Source organism: Scomber japonicus, chromosome 7, assembly GCF_027409825.1.
Source record: "Scomber japonicus isolate fScoJap1 chromosome 7, fScoJap1.pri, whole genome shotgun sequence".
Classification (NCBI taxonomy): Eukaryota; Metazoa; Chordata; class Actinopteri; order Scombriformes; family Scombridae; genus Scomber; species Scomber japonicus.
This window is the reverse complement of record NC_070584.1, coordinates 4,580,112-4,597,622: the sequence shown is the minus strand read 5'-3', so window position 1 is coordinate 4,597,622 and position 17,511 is coordinate 4,580,112. Positions and strand designations below refer to the sequence as shown.

Genomic DNA, 17,511 nt, shown 5'->3' with positions numbered 1-17,511 from the left:
CAGAGCTACAATGCTCACGCAGAGACTAAATAACATCTCGCTGCTCATGTTTGAGAAGGAGCTCACAGAGAAACTGGACTCTGACGGAATAATAAATGCATTCAAGGCCAAGCCACGCCGTCTTGCCCTTTAAATAAAGAGCGGCGCAGTGCACACATGAGCCACAATATCCTTTTCTCTAATTTTTTTTACATACTTATGGTATGGGCATCAATGTATATTTTGCTGTTCATCTCGTTGGGAAGGCAACGGGTTAATTGTCTTTTTGGCGACATTGTGTTATTTTTCTGTTACTTTGCTGTTGTGCAGAAGAAGAGGGTGAAACAAGATGACGTAACTAATTTCTGTGTTTCATGTGTTCATTTAGTCTCCTCACTGCTCCACACACCTGACGTTTTCATCTGATGCTGTTTTCTCTTCTCTCTACGTTTAAGTCAAGTTTCATGATTTATTCGCCAAGTCTGTTTCCATTGCACTTTGTCGCATTTAGCTGTTATCGATACACCAACTTTTCACCGCAGCCTAGCCTAAAAAATTTTTTTGTGATATTTCAAGATTTAGTTAGAATTTTCTGCATTTCTACTTGATGTTTTTTTTTTTTGCACAAATTCTTTATTTGAGAGTATGTCACATGTTTGGATTTAATGTGAACTACCGTTGACTGTTATTGATATCGTATTGTTAATGTTGCATTCAAGGAAGATATGCCTGTATGTTCTTTTGTGGAGGTGTAATACTGTTCAAAATAAATTTGGCACACCCAGTATTTGCTGGTGCACACCCAATGTCTTTTTTCTGGCTACGCCATTGGTGGGAAGTAACTCCGTTGCGTGGATTCATTCACAATTATTGCGCAGCATCCTCGTCGCCATTGTAGAAACTCAATGTCCTCACTGTTTCGTATGGTTGGACTTGAAGCTTTAATAAACTCTCACAGTAACATCTTGTACAGTAGCATCACTCGCTGTAGCAACAACTAACTCCGACCGTAAACACAACCTGACTTCCTCAGTCTCTTAAAGGGGTACTCCCTAATTCTAGGAACACTACAGTAGGTTACAGACAGCGAAAAGTTTGTGGTGAATTTTGCCTTTGTTTGATGGGCAGAGGACGTAGAGAGGACATGGACCAACAGTGGATCTAATCAGAACTGCATTGCGGATGTTGCAGTGGTGAGGTATGCATATCATCCACTCAGCCACTGTACGACACCATGAAAACAGAAATTTCTGGAGAAACTCAGACACAGTGATTAGAATGACATGACTCTGTTGTTGCACTAATGGACTTAGTAAAGGTTTCATTTTCACTTCCTTCCCTCATGAGATTGTTGGATCGCTCTGGGTCTTCAGGACATCTTTACTCAACTATAGTCAATCGACTCCACTACCTCACCCACCCATCTCACTTCTAAGTGTCATTAGGGGCATGTGGGGCTTTATAAGTCTGGCCGGACCGCTGTGATATGGAAAGCAAAACCTGGAATCAAAAGCCCGTCCTCTAAAAATGTTAATACTCTTCCAAGTGTCAAGAGGGCTCGAATATTAGAGTGTGACATTTAGTGCTGCGCCGTGCTGCAGAATTTAGCCTCGTCGCAGTGTCACCACTGCTGGGACTCTGGCACATTCTCTCTCTCTCTGTCTATCTATCTATCTCCTGCTGTCTCACTGTCTTCAAGTGCTGTCTCCTGTCCCTCTCTTTCCTAAATCACACTTTACTTGTTGTAGTGTGGGTAGATACAGATGATACTAACACAAATAGATAAAAGAACGGAAAAGGGTGTAGAGGAAGACATGGCCTTCATTATGCTGAGATACCATCAGCAGTGGGACACATGGAGAGATCTGCCCGACGACGAGACACACACTGACAAGGAAATTTATATAACATAGGAGGGAGAAAAAAAAGGTTATGTAAGTGGAGATTTAAGACTGAAGCTGAAAGAACAAAGGCGAGGTAGATGCTGCTGCTGTTTCTTTCTAATAAATGACCAACGAAGACTTCCAAAGACACTGAGGATGATGCTGATGATGCTGACACTCTTGCCAACAATGACGAAATCAAAGAACAGACGATGAAAAGACATGGACAAAAGGTGGCATAAGCGAGCACATGACGACGCAGCGACGTCACGCCGTTACCTGCGGGGAGCGACCTCCTGTTGGAAAGGCCCTGCAAGGTGAAGCGTTTCCTAGCGTTAGCAGCCGTGTGGCCTGATTGGCTGGCTGAAGCATCAGCTGAGAGGGGAAGCAAGAGGAAGCCAGAGTTAGTATAGCAAGGACAGAAGAGTAGTAGGGAGCAGGATGGTTTTAAAATGTGTGCCGATACCTGAGTTTTGATCCAGACACCAAAACTACTTTATCTTTGTGATAAATAATATGATTAAGTCAGTATTTCTGTTGACCTTAACAGTTTTCTTACAGTTGGAATTTCCTAGTAGAAGATTCAAAGCCTGATGTTATATGAGCTGATAAAAGAGAAAGGCCATTTAAAAGCTTAAATTCTGCAAAAAATAAATCAAAAGTCTTCTGTCTTGTTAGTATAAATTATTCAGTTAAAATCCCTCATTTTCCAGCATTTGTATCAGTCTTTCATCTGTGATGCATTTCTTTCTTTGCAAGCGCTTTAAATGTATCCTTTAAAGAAAAGCTTGCCTCCCTCTGATATTCTATTAAGAGCATATCAAAGTTCAGCATTTTTTGTTGAGGAAATCTTTCTATTACCATCTGTAATATCATTGACACCCAACTATAAAAAAGAGGGAAATTCCTAAAAAATGTTTTGGTATCGTATTAGGTATTAGTATTAGGAATAAAATGGCATACAAATATCAACTTCTACATGTTATTGTGTGTTTGTTTCATAGTTGGGTCATGCTCAAGAAGACATGCAATTGAAAGATATGGAAAGAGATAATAAGTGGACCTTGAATTTATACCAAGTTGAAGAATGAACTCAATAATGATCAAACTATTCCTAAAATTAGAAATAGTTTAATCTAAAAAAATTACAGTATTTTCAAGTTCCATAATCCCCTCCTGCAGTGCAGACAGGTGCTTGAGAGTCAGTGGAATAAATGGTAAAAATGGTCATTTTGGCAGAATATGTCTATTTTATTCGGTCCCTTTTCCTTTATAACTACTGTGGGTTCATCACAACCACACTGTACAGACTCAGGAACAGTCTGGGCAGAAGTAATGACTGTACCTTACCCTCACTTAACAACTGTGGCTGAATAGCCCTTGAGCAAGATAATAAACCCCTGAAATCGTGAGTGAAGCTGCTCAATAAGAGAGAACGAGGCAGGATTCTGGAGGAAAAAGCCATATACACACGAGAGTATAGATGAAGGGAAGCCGAGGGAGCAGCCTGCCAGCAGAAAAAGAAAAAGACAGACGCTAAATCAAATCACTCATCCATTTAAAACTTCCTGTTCATCCATGAAAAAAGTTATTTAAAATAGAGTGAGTGTATAGTACACGCTTCCAGTATTCTGATCTGTACATCAAAGAGAGACTCATCTATTCCTGCTCCATCTATCCATCTGCGTGTGTGTGTGTCTGGGCTGAAGGGCACAGTGACCCCTCTGTGGGAGAGCCTTCAGAGTCTGTCAGCCCTGGTTAACTGTTCGAGCAGGTTTGCATGTGGACGGAGCTAACAGATGGAGCTTTATCTGTCTCGTCCTTAATGAAAGGGCCAACACACTCGCACGTGCGTGCACACACACACACACACACACACACTTGCATGGGTAAATGCGTGTGCTCGCACAAGTGATGAATTTAATTTTCCTTACAAAGGGAGGAGTAAATAAACACGAGCCATATGTGTTAAAGTGAAGCATGTTGAACTTACAGCAGAGAGGCCATGGTCTGTTTATTATTAAGAGTATGGATGAAAGCTAAAAAGTTATTAGAAGCACGTAGTTCAGTCCCTGCTTGTCCCTCATATAACTGACTTGAGACTTGACTCAAACGTGTCTCAAATGACATGAGACTTGAGTTGGAATTCTCTAAAATGACTTGAGATTTGCTCCATTTGTGTAGATATGGATAATCAACTATATGCCAATGACACCATCATATACACTCATGAGAGAAATACTGAACAAGTGGCCACTAAGCTCTCATTAACTCTTCATAAAATTACTCTGAATACAAAAAAACTAAAACAACAAACAAGTGCTTAGTGTTAATGGACTAATAATCAAAAAGGTTAATGTGGTGTAATGTTTGGGTATAGTCTTGGATTCCAATTTGACTTTTGAAAGACCCATTAAAATATTATAAAAAGAGTCAAATATATCATGCCTACATTTAGAAATATCAGCATCTCATTTACAATAAAGGCATCAAAAACATATTTGCATGCTTTTATTTTTTCACATCCTCTTTATTGCATATAATGCTGGTCCCAGGCCATTAAGACTGTTTTGAAACCAACTGAGGTTCTTTTTTAAACAAGCTTTAAAAGTGTTTGATGATTTTTGAAATGATTAAATCACTGTTAATATAACATTGTCCAAATACAACCTCTTTAAGTTTGAAAATCTCATTCCGTGTCAAGGAGTTTCAGAACTGGTATTCAAGACAATTCACAGTATTGGTCCTCCACCACTGAAGAACTTTTTTCCACTCTGAGCAGAGTCTCTCGATCTGCTCTAAGCTCAGACTTACACATCCCACTGCAGTGGACTGCCTTTGCACAGTCTGCTGTTTCATTTACAGCCATCAAACACTGGAATATCCTTCCAACTGAGCTGCACAGACTTTCATTCTTATTCCCCATGGTACAAAAACATGGATATTGAGCAGCACCATGTCAACATTAATTTCACTGTGATTCAGATTATAATGAATTATAATTCCCTGTGATACTGAATGAAAGTGCTGGTATTTATATGTCAATGTAACCCTAACCCTGACCCTAGGCCTGAGAAATATATTGATATATCGTGATATGAGAGATATAAGATATAAGAAAATATAATCTTAGATTTTGGGTATTGTAGTATTGTGGGTATCGTAATGTTGTGATATAAGTGTTGTCTTTTCCTGGTTACTGCATTACAGTAAAGTGATGGAACTTTCTGAATTTGCTGCTCTATTGTTTGTCTTTACCCAGTTAGTCATTATATCCACATTACTAATGATTATTTATCAAAAATCTAATTCTGAAAGTATTTTGTCATCCCTACGATATTGTTGCAAATTTGACATTGAGGTATTTGACACAAAAATATTGTGATTTCTAATTTTGTCTATATCGCCCAGACCGGCCAGTAACTGCCCAAGAACTAAATCTGGAATAAATCCTTACTTTTTGTGCATGGATTCTTGTTTAATAAAGTTGAAATTTCATCATCATTCATCATTGAGAACAACTGTAGAAGTGTCAACAGGGGGTTAGGAAATGAGAACCAGTTCAAGCACCAATTCTAACCCTAACCCTAGGCAAAGTAAAGATTCAACATGGTCAGACACTTTGCAATCAACTTTGCAAACACTGTGTCTGTACTGAGAAGGCAGTTTTCTACACTCAGTTATACTCAGTTGTTTCTAAGTTTTGGGTATGAGTCAGGTGTCATATCAATCAAGATAAATCCAAGTCTGAAGTCAAATCAAGTCTTTAGGGAGTCAGTTCTTAGAGTACTCAAACTCAAGTCCTTACTTTAATGAAGGCAATGACAATGGCTGATCTTACGAGCTTCCTGTCATTGGAAACACAGATTTCTGTTATTGCTTAGGATTCATTTCTTGTTGTATGACTTTCACATCTCAGCAGCTCTAAATGCTTTAATCCTTCCACCTAAACCCGATATTCATGCATCATCTGAACGTCATCACATCTATGTTTAGTCACTAATACGCAGGAATAACAAGAATTCTTCCAGCTATGTTTTGGATTTACCTTTTATAGTGAGGGATCATGGAGCATAATGAACAGTCACAGCAACAACATCGCAATTCTGTACATTTGTTTGATTTTCTGTTTGAGTGGGACGACATGTGACATCTTTATGAGAGGTTTTTGCGTTTCAAGCACAGACCTCAGTCTGAGCCCTGTGGCGGGATTAGCGCTCTAAATGCTCATGCTACTGCTGTCATGATTATCACACTGACACAGAAAGAAAACAAGGAGCAGCGAGGCACTGCAAGATGGTATACGATGAGAAAAGGCAAGAATGTTTGGCTACATCATAAGACGCGATGACTTATTTTGCACAGTCTGTTGGTAATAAAACGTAGTGTGCATGTGGATATGAGTGGGAATGCACAGCACAGCACAGCAGAAAGACAAAAGATCATTACAGGTGAAAATGTCATCACTGGGGTAAATGTTTGCACTATGGAAAGAGAGAACATTGACATTTTCTTCTTTAAAGTTTTGCTCTTAAAATCAACAGAAGCAATGTTACCATAGTGATGACATCATTGCAACATGTACTGTAGAAATACGGACTTGAGACTCAACTTGAACTGAATGCTTTTCAAAAGTTAACTTAAAGCGAAACCTTTTACACTTAAAATGATGACTTGATTTAGACTTTGCTTTAACTCGCTGTACAAGACTTGACAGTTTGCCTTGTCCCAAATGATTTGAGACTCAACTTGAACTGAAAAGCACAACCTTTCCACACCTGAAACTTAACAAGGACTTAACAAAGATTATGAAATGAAGTTGCCCTGAAGCACTTTGAGATTGACTGGAGATTTAACTCACATGTCTAAGAATGACTGTACTTGAGACTTGGACTTGTCTTGAACTGACATGAGAATTGACATGGACTTATTTGAAAGATTTGAGATATGACTCAGACTTGTCTCAAACGGCTTGAGATTTGACTTGGACTTATCCAAAATGGCTTAAAGTTTGAAGTGAGACTTGAGATATGACTTGGACTTGAACTCACCACCCTGGGTATGAGACAGGATGTAACTGGATGGTTTGTTAAAGCCCATCCTGATGCAGTGCAGAGTTTAATATCAGGTGTATATAACATGCTCTTTCACCAGAGAGGGAAATTAGCATCTTTGAATGCAAACACACTGCGTCACATGGCCTAGTACAAACTGATCAGACAACACCTCCTGAATCAGCTGACAAACACTGAGACATCAGGGATGCACGTGCATGTGTGTGTATGTGTGTGTGTGTGTGTTAATCATCGGTGGGAAACAGCTAAAAAGTGCTGAAAAGTCCGTGAAAAGTGTGTTTGTGTCTTCTCAGCATGTGTGTGTGTGTGGGTGAGAAACTCTACACCATAATATATAAAGTTAAACTCAAACAGTGCTGTAATTTAGAACCAATAATGCATCATTAAGGAAATAAAACAGTCTCAAGGGCAAAAGGAGATGCGGGGAAGGGGAGAGAAGATGCAGAATGGAGCGATGGATAAAAGAGGATGAGGTGAGAGGAAAAATAGAGAGATAAAAAGCAGCACACACACAACAGAGAGAGAGAGAGAGAGAGAGAGGGAGAAAGAAAGGGGGGAGGGAAGGAGAAGTGGTAGGTGAGAGGTTGTGACAGAAGAAGAGATAAACAGAGTTAAAGAGAAGGAGACAGTGGAGGAAGAGAGACAGAGAGAGAGGAGAGAAGGTGTGAATAGATATGAGGAGACAGCTTTGGGTTTGGACAGCTGGTTTTATAGAAGTGACCAGACACCCATTTGAGGGGTGAGACCAAAACAACAGCCACTGTCACCTGTCTCTAACCTTTACCTTCATCCCAGCAGTGGGGATGAGAGATTGATGTGTGTGTGAGTGTGTGGTGTGTGAGTTCTGACTAAGAGTAGGTGAAGTGTAGGAAAAAGCTGCATTATGGAAAGCAAGAGACACTATGTATGTATAAGATTGAAGAGCAACTCCAGCATTTTTGGAACATGTCTGGAGTTCCTAAATTTATAATCTCATACATGTATTTTGACTTATCTATGGATACAACTAACTATTATTTTCATTATTGATTAATCAGTTATTTTGGTTGTTTGGTTGATGAAACATCATGTCAATCACTTTTTCCCAAATGTCTTGAACTCAAAGATATTCAGTTTACTATCATGGAGGACTTAAGAAAAATATTCACATTTGAGAATTTACACTTTGGACTAGATTTTTCTCTAAAGAAATGACTCAATAAAATAAAATAACAAATAAATAACGGTGATTACTTTAATAGTTGGAAACTAATCAATTATTCCACTAATTGTTGCAGCTGTAGACAAATCTACACCGACTCTGAGAGAAACATGTTTGACCACTCACACTTATTCATAAATCATCTATCAAATATGTCAGCTGACATTTAAATTGCAGTAGGGACAAGTCTTATAATGTTCACTCACAAGCTTAGTGCATGTCTATACCTTTCTATGAGTTGACCTCCTCAGTTATAATCCTCTTTGGAGTTAGAGATGGACTGAGGCAGATGTGACATTTAATCATACAACTACATTATTAGTGAGTGTGATATTTTGTTATGTGCAATTTATTATTGTGATTGAAACAGTTGGTGCTGTTTTACTGTAACTGTGGAGGTATTTATGGGTGTAGCCTTCGAGTCCAAGACAAATTTCCTTAAGAGACAATAAAGTATATATCATATCGTATGGTATCGTACCGTATGGTATCGTACCGTATCGTTTCGTACCGTATCATTTCGTACCGTATCGTTTCGTACCATATCGCATCGCTTCATATCGTTTCGTATCATATCATATCGTTTTGTATCGAATCGTATCTTATCGTTTTGTATCGTATCATGCACTTCATAATATCACACATACTGGACAATTTTTCAGTTTTAGAAATGTATAAAATGATCTGAGCTGCCCTTAAACCTGACTTATGACCTTAGACTTTAAGTTAAGGTTTAAGTTGAACTCCGAATACAGCGACCTCTAGCGGCAAGTAAGTGATTTAAATGCTTTAAGACACACAGGTTGTCTTCTTCGTTTCCTGTCATCCCACCATTGTCACTATCCAGTACAGCCATAACATACAAAATAATCATTTTTTTTAAAAAGCCTTAACATCTAAGCTAATAACAGATCAATGGCCTCCTGCTGTCTGTTTGACTGTGAATTTATTAACTAGATGACTGATGATTGATCAAGGCCACCACTTTCACCAGGAGCTTTCAGGATTCATTGTGGGCATCTAAAGCTTTTTAGGGAGGTAAAAACTGCCCCCATGTTGTTCTCATTAGCTGCTGATGTTTTCATTTTGGCGTCAATTTCAAAGCTCTTCACCAGCAGATTTTTGGAACTTTAATATGGTTTGTGCTTTTTATGCTTTGAATTGAAGGAGAAATAAGGAGGCATAGAAGGAGAGAGAGATGTGCAGCAAGGTTGTAGAGAAGGAAGTGAGGATGAGAGGAAAGTTGATAGAAAGAGAGAAGAGGAAGGAGTGCAGGAAAAGGAGGGGAAAAGAAGGAAGGTAGGAAACATGGTAGATCCCTGGAGATGACTGTGGAGTATGCCTCCTGTCGCTTTGAGTTAGTCTTGGGTCTAGCACAAACACACAAACACACACACACACACACATTCACTGCTCTGGTCAACACAACCTTTTGTGGATACACTGTTGATATTCTCAGTCACTGGAAAGTAACACCGAGGGCTTCCTCACAAGCGTGAAATTGTACCCGTTATCTTATCCCCAACTGTGGTCGACAACCCTGTGTGTGTGTGTGTGTGTGTGTGTGTGTGTGTGTGTGTGTGTGGAGGTTGTCAGGCATCCCTGCATGCTTTTGGCCTGACTGTGTGTTTGAGGGTTGATAAGTGTCTTTGTGATTGTGTGTGTGTGTTTGTGTCAGAAGTACAGCACCCAGGTTCAGATAAGTTAACGTGGGTGTGTTTGTCAGTGAATGTGTGTTTGTGTGTGTGTTTTTATCATACATCATGTAAAATCAAAAAAAGAGATCGATTTTGGAGGTAATCCACTCAAAATTAACCCCAGCGCTGACACCTCACCTCTCTTCTGCCTCATGTTGGGGCTGGGGTTGGCCCGTCTGAAGCCTGACTCTGGACTGGATGAATCGGACTGCCTCAGCGCCATCTTCCGCATGTTCCTATTGGAGTAGAGGGACAGTGTGAGCCAATGAAATAGCTGAATCTTGATAGGTGTTGAGCTTTTAGTTTGTAGTTGTGGAAGTGGTGGCTCACCTCATCGGGGCTCCGTAGATGTGGTCTGAGATCTTCTGGTGGAGTTGGCTTGCTTCTCGGAACAAGAGACAGTAATTACATATACAGTATATAACATGATCCATGTGACATTTACAGAGACATTCTCTCATCTATTGCCTCCCTGGTGATAATAAGACTCTCTGGTCCTGTTGAATCAGTGGACAGGACAGCTACAAGACATTCATTATAGAGGGGAACTAACAGTGCACAACAAGATACATATAGGTTTGACCCTGTGCATTAAACTCAAACCTATACCTGTTCAACCTGGCTTTTGATTAACAATGGTTTATAGTCTTTTTATTCTATTTTTTAAACCTAGTTTTAGTGCAGCTTTTATAAACCTCCATCCTTTGTCTTTTTCATCTATTTTAACCTAATGTCTTGTTATCTATGAAAAGGAAGCTTCCTGGTGTCTGACTACAGAGCATTGTTACAGACTGTTCCCTCCTCTAACATTCTAACATTACACAGTTATGTCTCTGTTTAAAATCTCCCAAACTGCTGCATCAATGCTGTAAGCTGCTTTAACATCCTGATAGAAAACACTCTGTGACTCTATAAAGAGAGACAGAAACATCAGAATACTGAAGTCACCGGGGATTCAGCTCTGAATATCAACCCGTATCTAAACAAGAGGGTTCCTAAATGCAACGTTAACAAATGTGTCCTGCCACAGGATTGTGCTGCGTGTGAGGAAACCTCCAGAGAAGAATCTAGTAAAATAACTCCAGACAGTGAGGCGCGGGCCTAGGCTGAATTCACCGGCTCATGTAAGTGAAATACCAAGCTCTGTGAATGATCTGGCTTGTCACCTCCTGTTCCCGGCAACCAATGAACCTGTCGTGGAAATGCCGACTCAGCTCGGAGCCATTCCACATTGCTCCCCAAATATTGTATGCAGCACAAGGGGGTATATTTTTTCATCATGGATCTGGAGATGTTTTATTCATAAAGGCTGGTCACATTGAGGCGCGTGTGGCCAACAACAGAGGGAGAAGAGACACTTGTGAGAGGGCAGCAACAGCAGCAGCAGTAGAGGCAGCAGTGGCAGCATCAGCAGCAGCATCAGGAGCAGCAGAAGCATCAACAGCAGTATCAACGGCAGCATCATCATCAGCAGCAGCAGAGGGGGGGATTTGAAGTGAGAGACTGGCATCCTGTGTGGCGCCTCATTGGTTTGAATCTGTTGACAGCTGCAGGGTTGAGCTTGACAGTTCAATCTTAACCTTAGAAACAGCAGCTTTAAACCACATTGCATTGCCTTCCTTGGTGAATGGGCTTTTTCTAACCACTGAGGAACAATATGAGATGTGGTCAAAAGCTCTTAAAAATGTTTGTATTTATTAGTTGATTGTTGACACAATAATTATAATCATGTATTTACTTCTAATTAATTTATTATAATTTATATTTGTTTAATATATATTGTACTGTATATGTATTTATTATTAACATTTATTATTAACACTTTATATTTATCATAATATATTCACCTAATTACTAACATTTATACTTTATATTTATCATAATATACTCAACCAATTACTAACATTTATATTTTATATTTATCATAATATACTCAACCAATTACTAACATTTTAAATTCCAGGGGCTTTAACAATTAGAATGTAGTGGTTTTATTTGACACATTTATCATATTTTGGAATTTTAACAACTGTAAGAAGTGGTTGGGTCTTTATTAAAGCCGAACTGGAATAATACATCTTACCATATTTCAACAAGAAAGCTCTTGTTTTCTGGTCTGCTCCTGTTTTAAGTTGCCATCCCTGCCTACATGTTTACCTCTTGTCTTCTTCAGCACAAAATCATCACTCACTAATTATCACCCGTTCCTTCCATCTCTTTTATGTTATTGCTTCCAGTGAAAGTCAACGCTTCCTGCACAAATGTTTTACATTAAAAGCCTTAAAGTGGCTCAAAGGGCATTTCTAGTCGGGATGGGATTTAAAATTGCAACTCTGCGGGGAATGGTTCATTTTACTGATGTTAACTTAACAGTGATGGAGTATGGTGAGTATGTGTGTTGTGAAGATGGAATAACTGCAGTGGAAATGTACATTACACTGAATTTATATGAACTATTAGAGTGCGAGTGCCCCCCCCCCCCCCCCCTCTCTCCCTTAAGGTTTTCCTCTTATTTGTTTGTACTTCTTCTCTCTTTTACAGCCTGCTTAACACACTGAAATACTGCATTAATAAAAATGCATAGCATGTATTATATGTATTTTTGTGTTTGTATGACATTTTCTTCACCTATTGTCTCATTGTATCCTTTCAAATATTCTACAGCAGTGGTCCCCAATTTCCTCCAGGAGATCAATAAACTAATAAAGTGTCATATTATCAAATTTAATAACATCACTGCAAAGGAAAGCACTTTATAAATTCATAAGCTGTTGATGCGTGAAAAAAAAAAGCCACTGAATATATTTTGTAATGTGTTTGAGCTCAGGCCATGTGATGTTTTTGCATACAGCCTGGAGATGTCTGAGTGGAGCTGTGCACAGAGTCTGGAGCGGTGAATAAGCAGTGCAAGAGCGATCCTGGCATTGTAGATGAAATAAATACTGTCAATTCTGCTTTTAATGCTGTTTGTCTTTAACCAAGAATGTCTTAACCAGAATGTTTTCCCCTCTCAGGCGGAGAGAAAGCATTCTGTAGGAGTGTTATTGGCAACTACACCCTAAAAATACTTAAAAGGTAGCAATGCAAGATTGCAAAGTACAGCCCTTAGATAGTGTGACATATAGTTTCAGTGTCAGCTTAAAGGCTGTGTAAATTGAATTCAGATATTTTCTTCTAAACACATTAAATAGGTCATAAATGTTAAAATGTTAATAAATGTTTTCTAAAAAAGCTGTAAAAAGTGTTTAGATTTTAATTGTGGAGCTAGGCTTCACAAACTGTGTTTCAAGATTTCTGTGTTCAGGATTTAGTGGGCTGGTCTGAAAATCACCACCGCGTTAGCCCTGCTGCTGTAGAGGTATAAATACATTCAGCACACACTACTACTACTACAGTCTACAGTTAGCCAGTTAGCTGAGTCAGCCGCCGAGTTAGGTTCCGAGCAGGCTGCTGAGTTAGCCGCCGGGCTAGCCGCTGAGTTAGCAGCAGAAAGCTCTCACACATAGCCTCCATGTTTCTGGTAGAGGTGGTGACTTTGATTGACTTTGTAGCCCACCGCGTTTGGGAGCAGAGAAAAAGGCTGAAATTTACACAACTTTGAAGCCTAATTTCATATATTTGGCGATTTTTTTAATCATTCAAATTTGGCAGGGTGGTTAACAACACACTTTTCTGTGGTATGTCAAACTCAGAACACATATTTATTCTTACTTCACATGGACTTTAAACAAAGTTGTGAAAATTGTATATGATAATAACATAATAAAAATCTTACTTTAAAACATTCTCTTCAGTATCCCAGTGGTATTCATTATTGTGTTAGTCATAATGATGCAGGGATATTAGCTCAGGAGCCTCAGAAGTTCCTCAGGAGGCAGAATACACAATGGTCTTCATGCAAGAAGCCATAAATGAACAAATTCCCTATTGGACGATATATCGTCTCCGAAATAATCGCGATAAACGATATTATTGTCATTTGACTCTTAGCTGCTAATGTGAAGTGTGGCAATACTGAGGTCAAAATAATGATCAAGGTCATGTCCATGTATCATACCATCAGACCATATATAGACATGATGTAATCAAAGTCACATGATGTTTCAGAGTCACTATAATAATTGGATTGTTAAATTTGTAGGCTAAAGAAATACTATTGGTTGATTGATCCCAATTAGGACTATAATAACTTTAAGTTGATTTAACACATACTGTATATCTTAAGAGTTCATCTTCTAGCTGCCTTTTTTTTGGTGGCATCTCTCTGATTCCTGGGCATGTGCACAACACCTGCTCTTATATAGGTGTCTAGGGCGAGTTAACTATGCTAATAACAAACGATCAGCCACACACCTGCAATTTAAGATCAAGTGGGATTCATTATTCAGCACAGCTGGATACGAGCAGATTTGGGTGGTTAAGAACATCTGGTGCATCTGACCTAATTTTTTCTTTTTATAGAAATAAAAGAGAAATTTAAGAGAATGTTGCTGCATGAGGCTCAATGTTTGCTCTTTTAACACAAACACTGAGTGGTACTGTATCTAAGCATGCAGATAGCTTTAATCCTGGTGTTAAAATATCTGCGTGTGATATCAGTCTCCACAGTCTGTCACAAGTTCATCTCTATGTGCTATCTGTTAGTATCGATACCTGTCAGCTGTGGAATTCTACACACTTCACTGATAAACCACATAATCACTCTGAATCATATTACATGATGACATAATCAAGCTTCACTTCTACTTTCTGTCTTTCCATTCATCCAATCTCACTTGTGTGCACTTTGTCTCCATGTCTCTAATCCTGCTGACAAGCCAGGTTATAACTTGTAACTAAAAGCATTTCTTTTTATGGCTTGCTTCTTGTGGCTTTGGCTGCCGTTCTCATTGGTGATAATAATCTTATTGCTAATCGCTCACATTTGGCAACAGTGCTGAAAAGACTTCCACCAGGACATCAGACTGATCTAAACATCCAACATACTCCATACATAGACTGTTTCCTTCTATGTGGACCTACTGTACCTGCTGATAGTACTGTTTCTTTCCCTGTTACACACACTGTTATAATTACAGCATCTCATGCTCATATGAGGTCATATAAGTGGATGGAGTTTTAGATGAGCTTCGAAACAGTGAAAAAAAAGATGAAATGTGGTTGAAAGTTCCAGAAAAGCTATTAAGAGGTCCTTAAGTTACAATTATTTTGTCTATAGTTCCAAGTTTCAGTTAAATAGGCTTTATATTGCACATTTCTGTTTTTTTTATCAATATCTCCTCCTCTTCTCTCTTTCTTGTCACATTTACACTTTCTCTTCTGACTGCAGTTCCTCTTTGTCCTCCTTTCACTTGCCCTTCCCCTCCCATCATATTCATCCCTTCGTTCCCTCTGTGTTGCCTCTCGCCCTCCATCTCCACCTTCAAAATCTCCTCTATCTCTCTCCTCTCTCTCCCTCTCTCTCCACCATCACTCCACCACTCTCTTCTCATCTCTCCCCATCACTTTCAATCTCCTCCCTCTCCTTTTCCCAGAACAATTTCATTCTCTCCCTCTCTCTCTCCTCTACCCTCCTCACATGCAGTCAGAGATGTAAATCACACACACAAACACACACACACACACACAGAGGGGTTGTCAGTCGGGCAGAGTGTGCGGCTCACAGAGGGTGGTTTTCCTGTCAGTCAGGACCACAGAGTGGAACTGTGGACGACTGATGCTTACTGGTACAGTGAGGGGCGAGAGAGGTAGAAATACACAGGGAGAGAGAGAGAGAGGGGGGGGGGGGAGGGGGGAGGAGAGCCAGCAGAGACACAGAGGAAGACATATACTGCTGTGTATATGGATAGTATATATGGTATACTGTATGTTAGGTGTCCATGCATTAACTTTAGACTTGGGCTGCAGCTGTTAATGACTAACAGTTAAAATTATTAACCGATTGATCTATTGATTCTTATACTAATTAATTTATTACGTCTGCTATCTGCTATTTAAACAGCTTGTTTTTTATATTTCTGAAAACATTTGAGGCAGGAAATAGGCAATGCAGTAACAGAATCTTGATCTATATTTGATCAACACTGCCTGAGCTGACTGACTGATCTGAGCTTCATGAGCTGTCAGTTAAAGGGCTGCTTTCTTTTTTTGACCACATGTGCATTTGTTTTGGTGTGAGATGCTGGTACTAGTGTGACATCTAGTGGGGCTTAATATCATGTATTACGCCTTTAAATGAGACACAAGTCAGTCACTTTGTTGTCTTGCCAAACAAAACTAAGATACATGCTACAGTAGCAGCTGCTAGATTGTATTTTCCTTGGTGTGTGAAGATGATGTTGATCATAAGTCAGCCAGTATAACACTAGTTTTTAGCAGCATTTTAGCACACAGTTGCTATGGGTTCAGATGTTGACATCACAGAAATAAGATGAGCCAGAAGCACAGTGAGTAATGTCATAAACTGTACGTGTTTAAGTCTGTTCCCCTTCACATAATGTTCCCTCATTGTTAGTATGTATTTCTATATATGGTCAAGTGGCTCAGGCTAGGAGCCAGACAGTCTAGTATGTCTGTCATCAGAATGACATACATAGGACAAATTTAGTTGGAAAGGCCCCAACTGACCGATTAACGGTACCCCTCGGAAAATGCCTGACATACCAGTAAGAGTATAAGTGTCTTGCACTCTGGTCAAATCTTTGTCAGTTGTCTTGTGCATGCAGACCATTGTTCCCAAGCTCGCAATTAAACATTAAGTAAGAAATACTTCCTGATTCATCTCATCTTTGCATATACAAGAATCATCACAGAAAGAGTCAGACTATTGCTCATGTTACAATAGTTTGGTATCTTCACTGCAAGGTAAAATAAGTAGTTTATACTTCCTGTTGGAGATGTGCTGGTCATCTGTAGTTCTTCATCACACATCTCACTGTGGTTGTTTCTGTGTCTACTCTTCCTCTCTGTAACTGATCCACTAAACAAACTCAGAGCTCCAAACATCTACTAATCTAGTTTGCTTTTATTGAAGGATAGCACCACTAATGAAGCTCTGCTAAACATTTCATTTCCAGTTCTTTGCAATAAAAGCCTTCTGTCAATTTGTCAGTGGAAAGCTTTTAATATGAAGCAGCAGCAGCAGGAAACGGAGTTACATCCATGCAATCTGCAACCTCGCCACTAGATGCCACTAAATACTACACACTGGTCCTTTAAGATAAGATAGAAGCATAATGTTGCTTTGATGTAAGATGAAGCAATAAAATAATCCTCTTAGAAATGAAAAGTTAAATTGATGAGCAATAAAACACACCTTGCTCAGTAGAATACAGTTTTTTCGGCAATTATAATAATAATAATAATAATAATAATAATAATAATAATAATAATAATATGTTTCTTTACTGCAACTTGAGGTGCAACGTATTAGGCAAAGTTTACATCTTCTCACCTTAATGATATATGGATCATCAAAACTGCTTTCAATTAGAAGGGCGTGCCACTACTTTTAACCCTCCTGTTGTATTCGAGTCAAGGAAGGAAGGAAGGAAGGGAGGAAGAAGGAAGGAAAGGAGGGAGGGAGGGAGGGAGGGAGGGAGGGAAGGAAAGGAGTAAAGGAAAGAAGGCAGGGAGGAAGGAAAGAAGGCAGGGAGGAAGGAAGGAACGACAGAAGG

General features: G+C 39.3%; 1 protein-coding gene across 1 annotated transcript in view; it reads right to left on the bottom strand.

Annotated features, from left to right (window-relative positions):
- mcf2l2 (MCF.2 cell line derived transforming sequence-like 2) overlaps nucleotides 1-17,511 on the bottom strand; it is a 128,904-nt gene that overhangs the window by 24,451 nt on the left and 86,942 nt on the right. The window contains exons 26-27 of the mRNA XM_053322313.1: nucleotides 10,166-10,217; nucleotides 9,974-10,071 (exon numbers count right to left, since the gene is read on the bottom strand). Coding sequence (XP_053178288.1) covers nucleotides 9,974-10,071; nucleotides 10,166-10,217 — 150 coding nt within the window. The remainder of the gene's footprint in view (nucleotides 1-9,973; nucleotides 10,072-10,165; nucleotides 10,218-17,511) is intronic.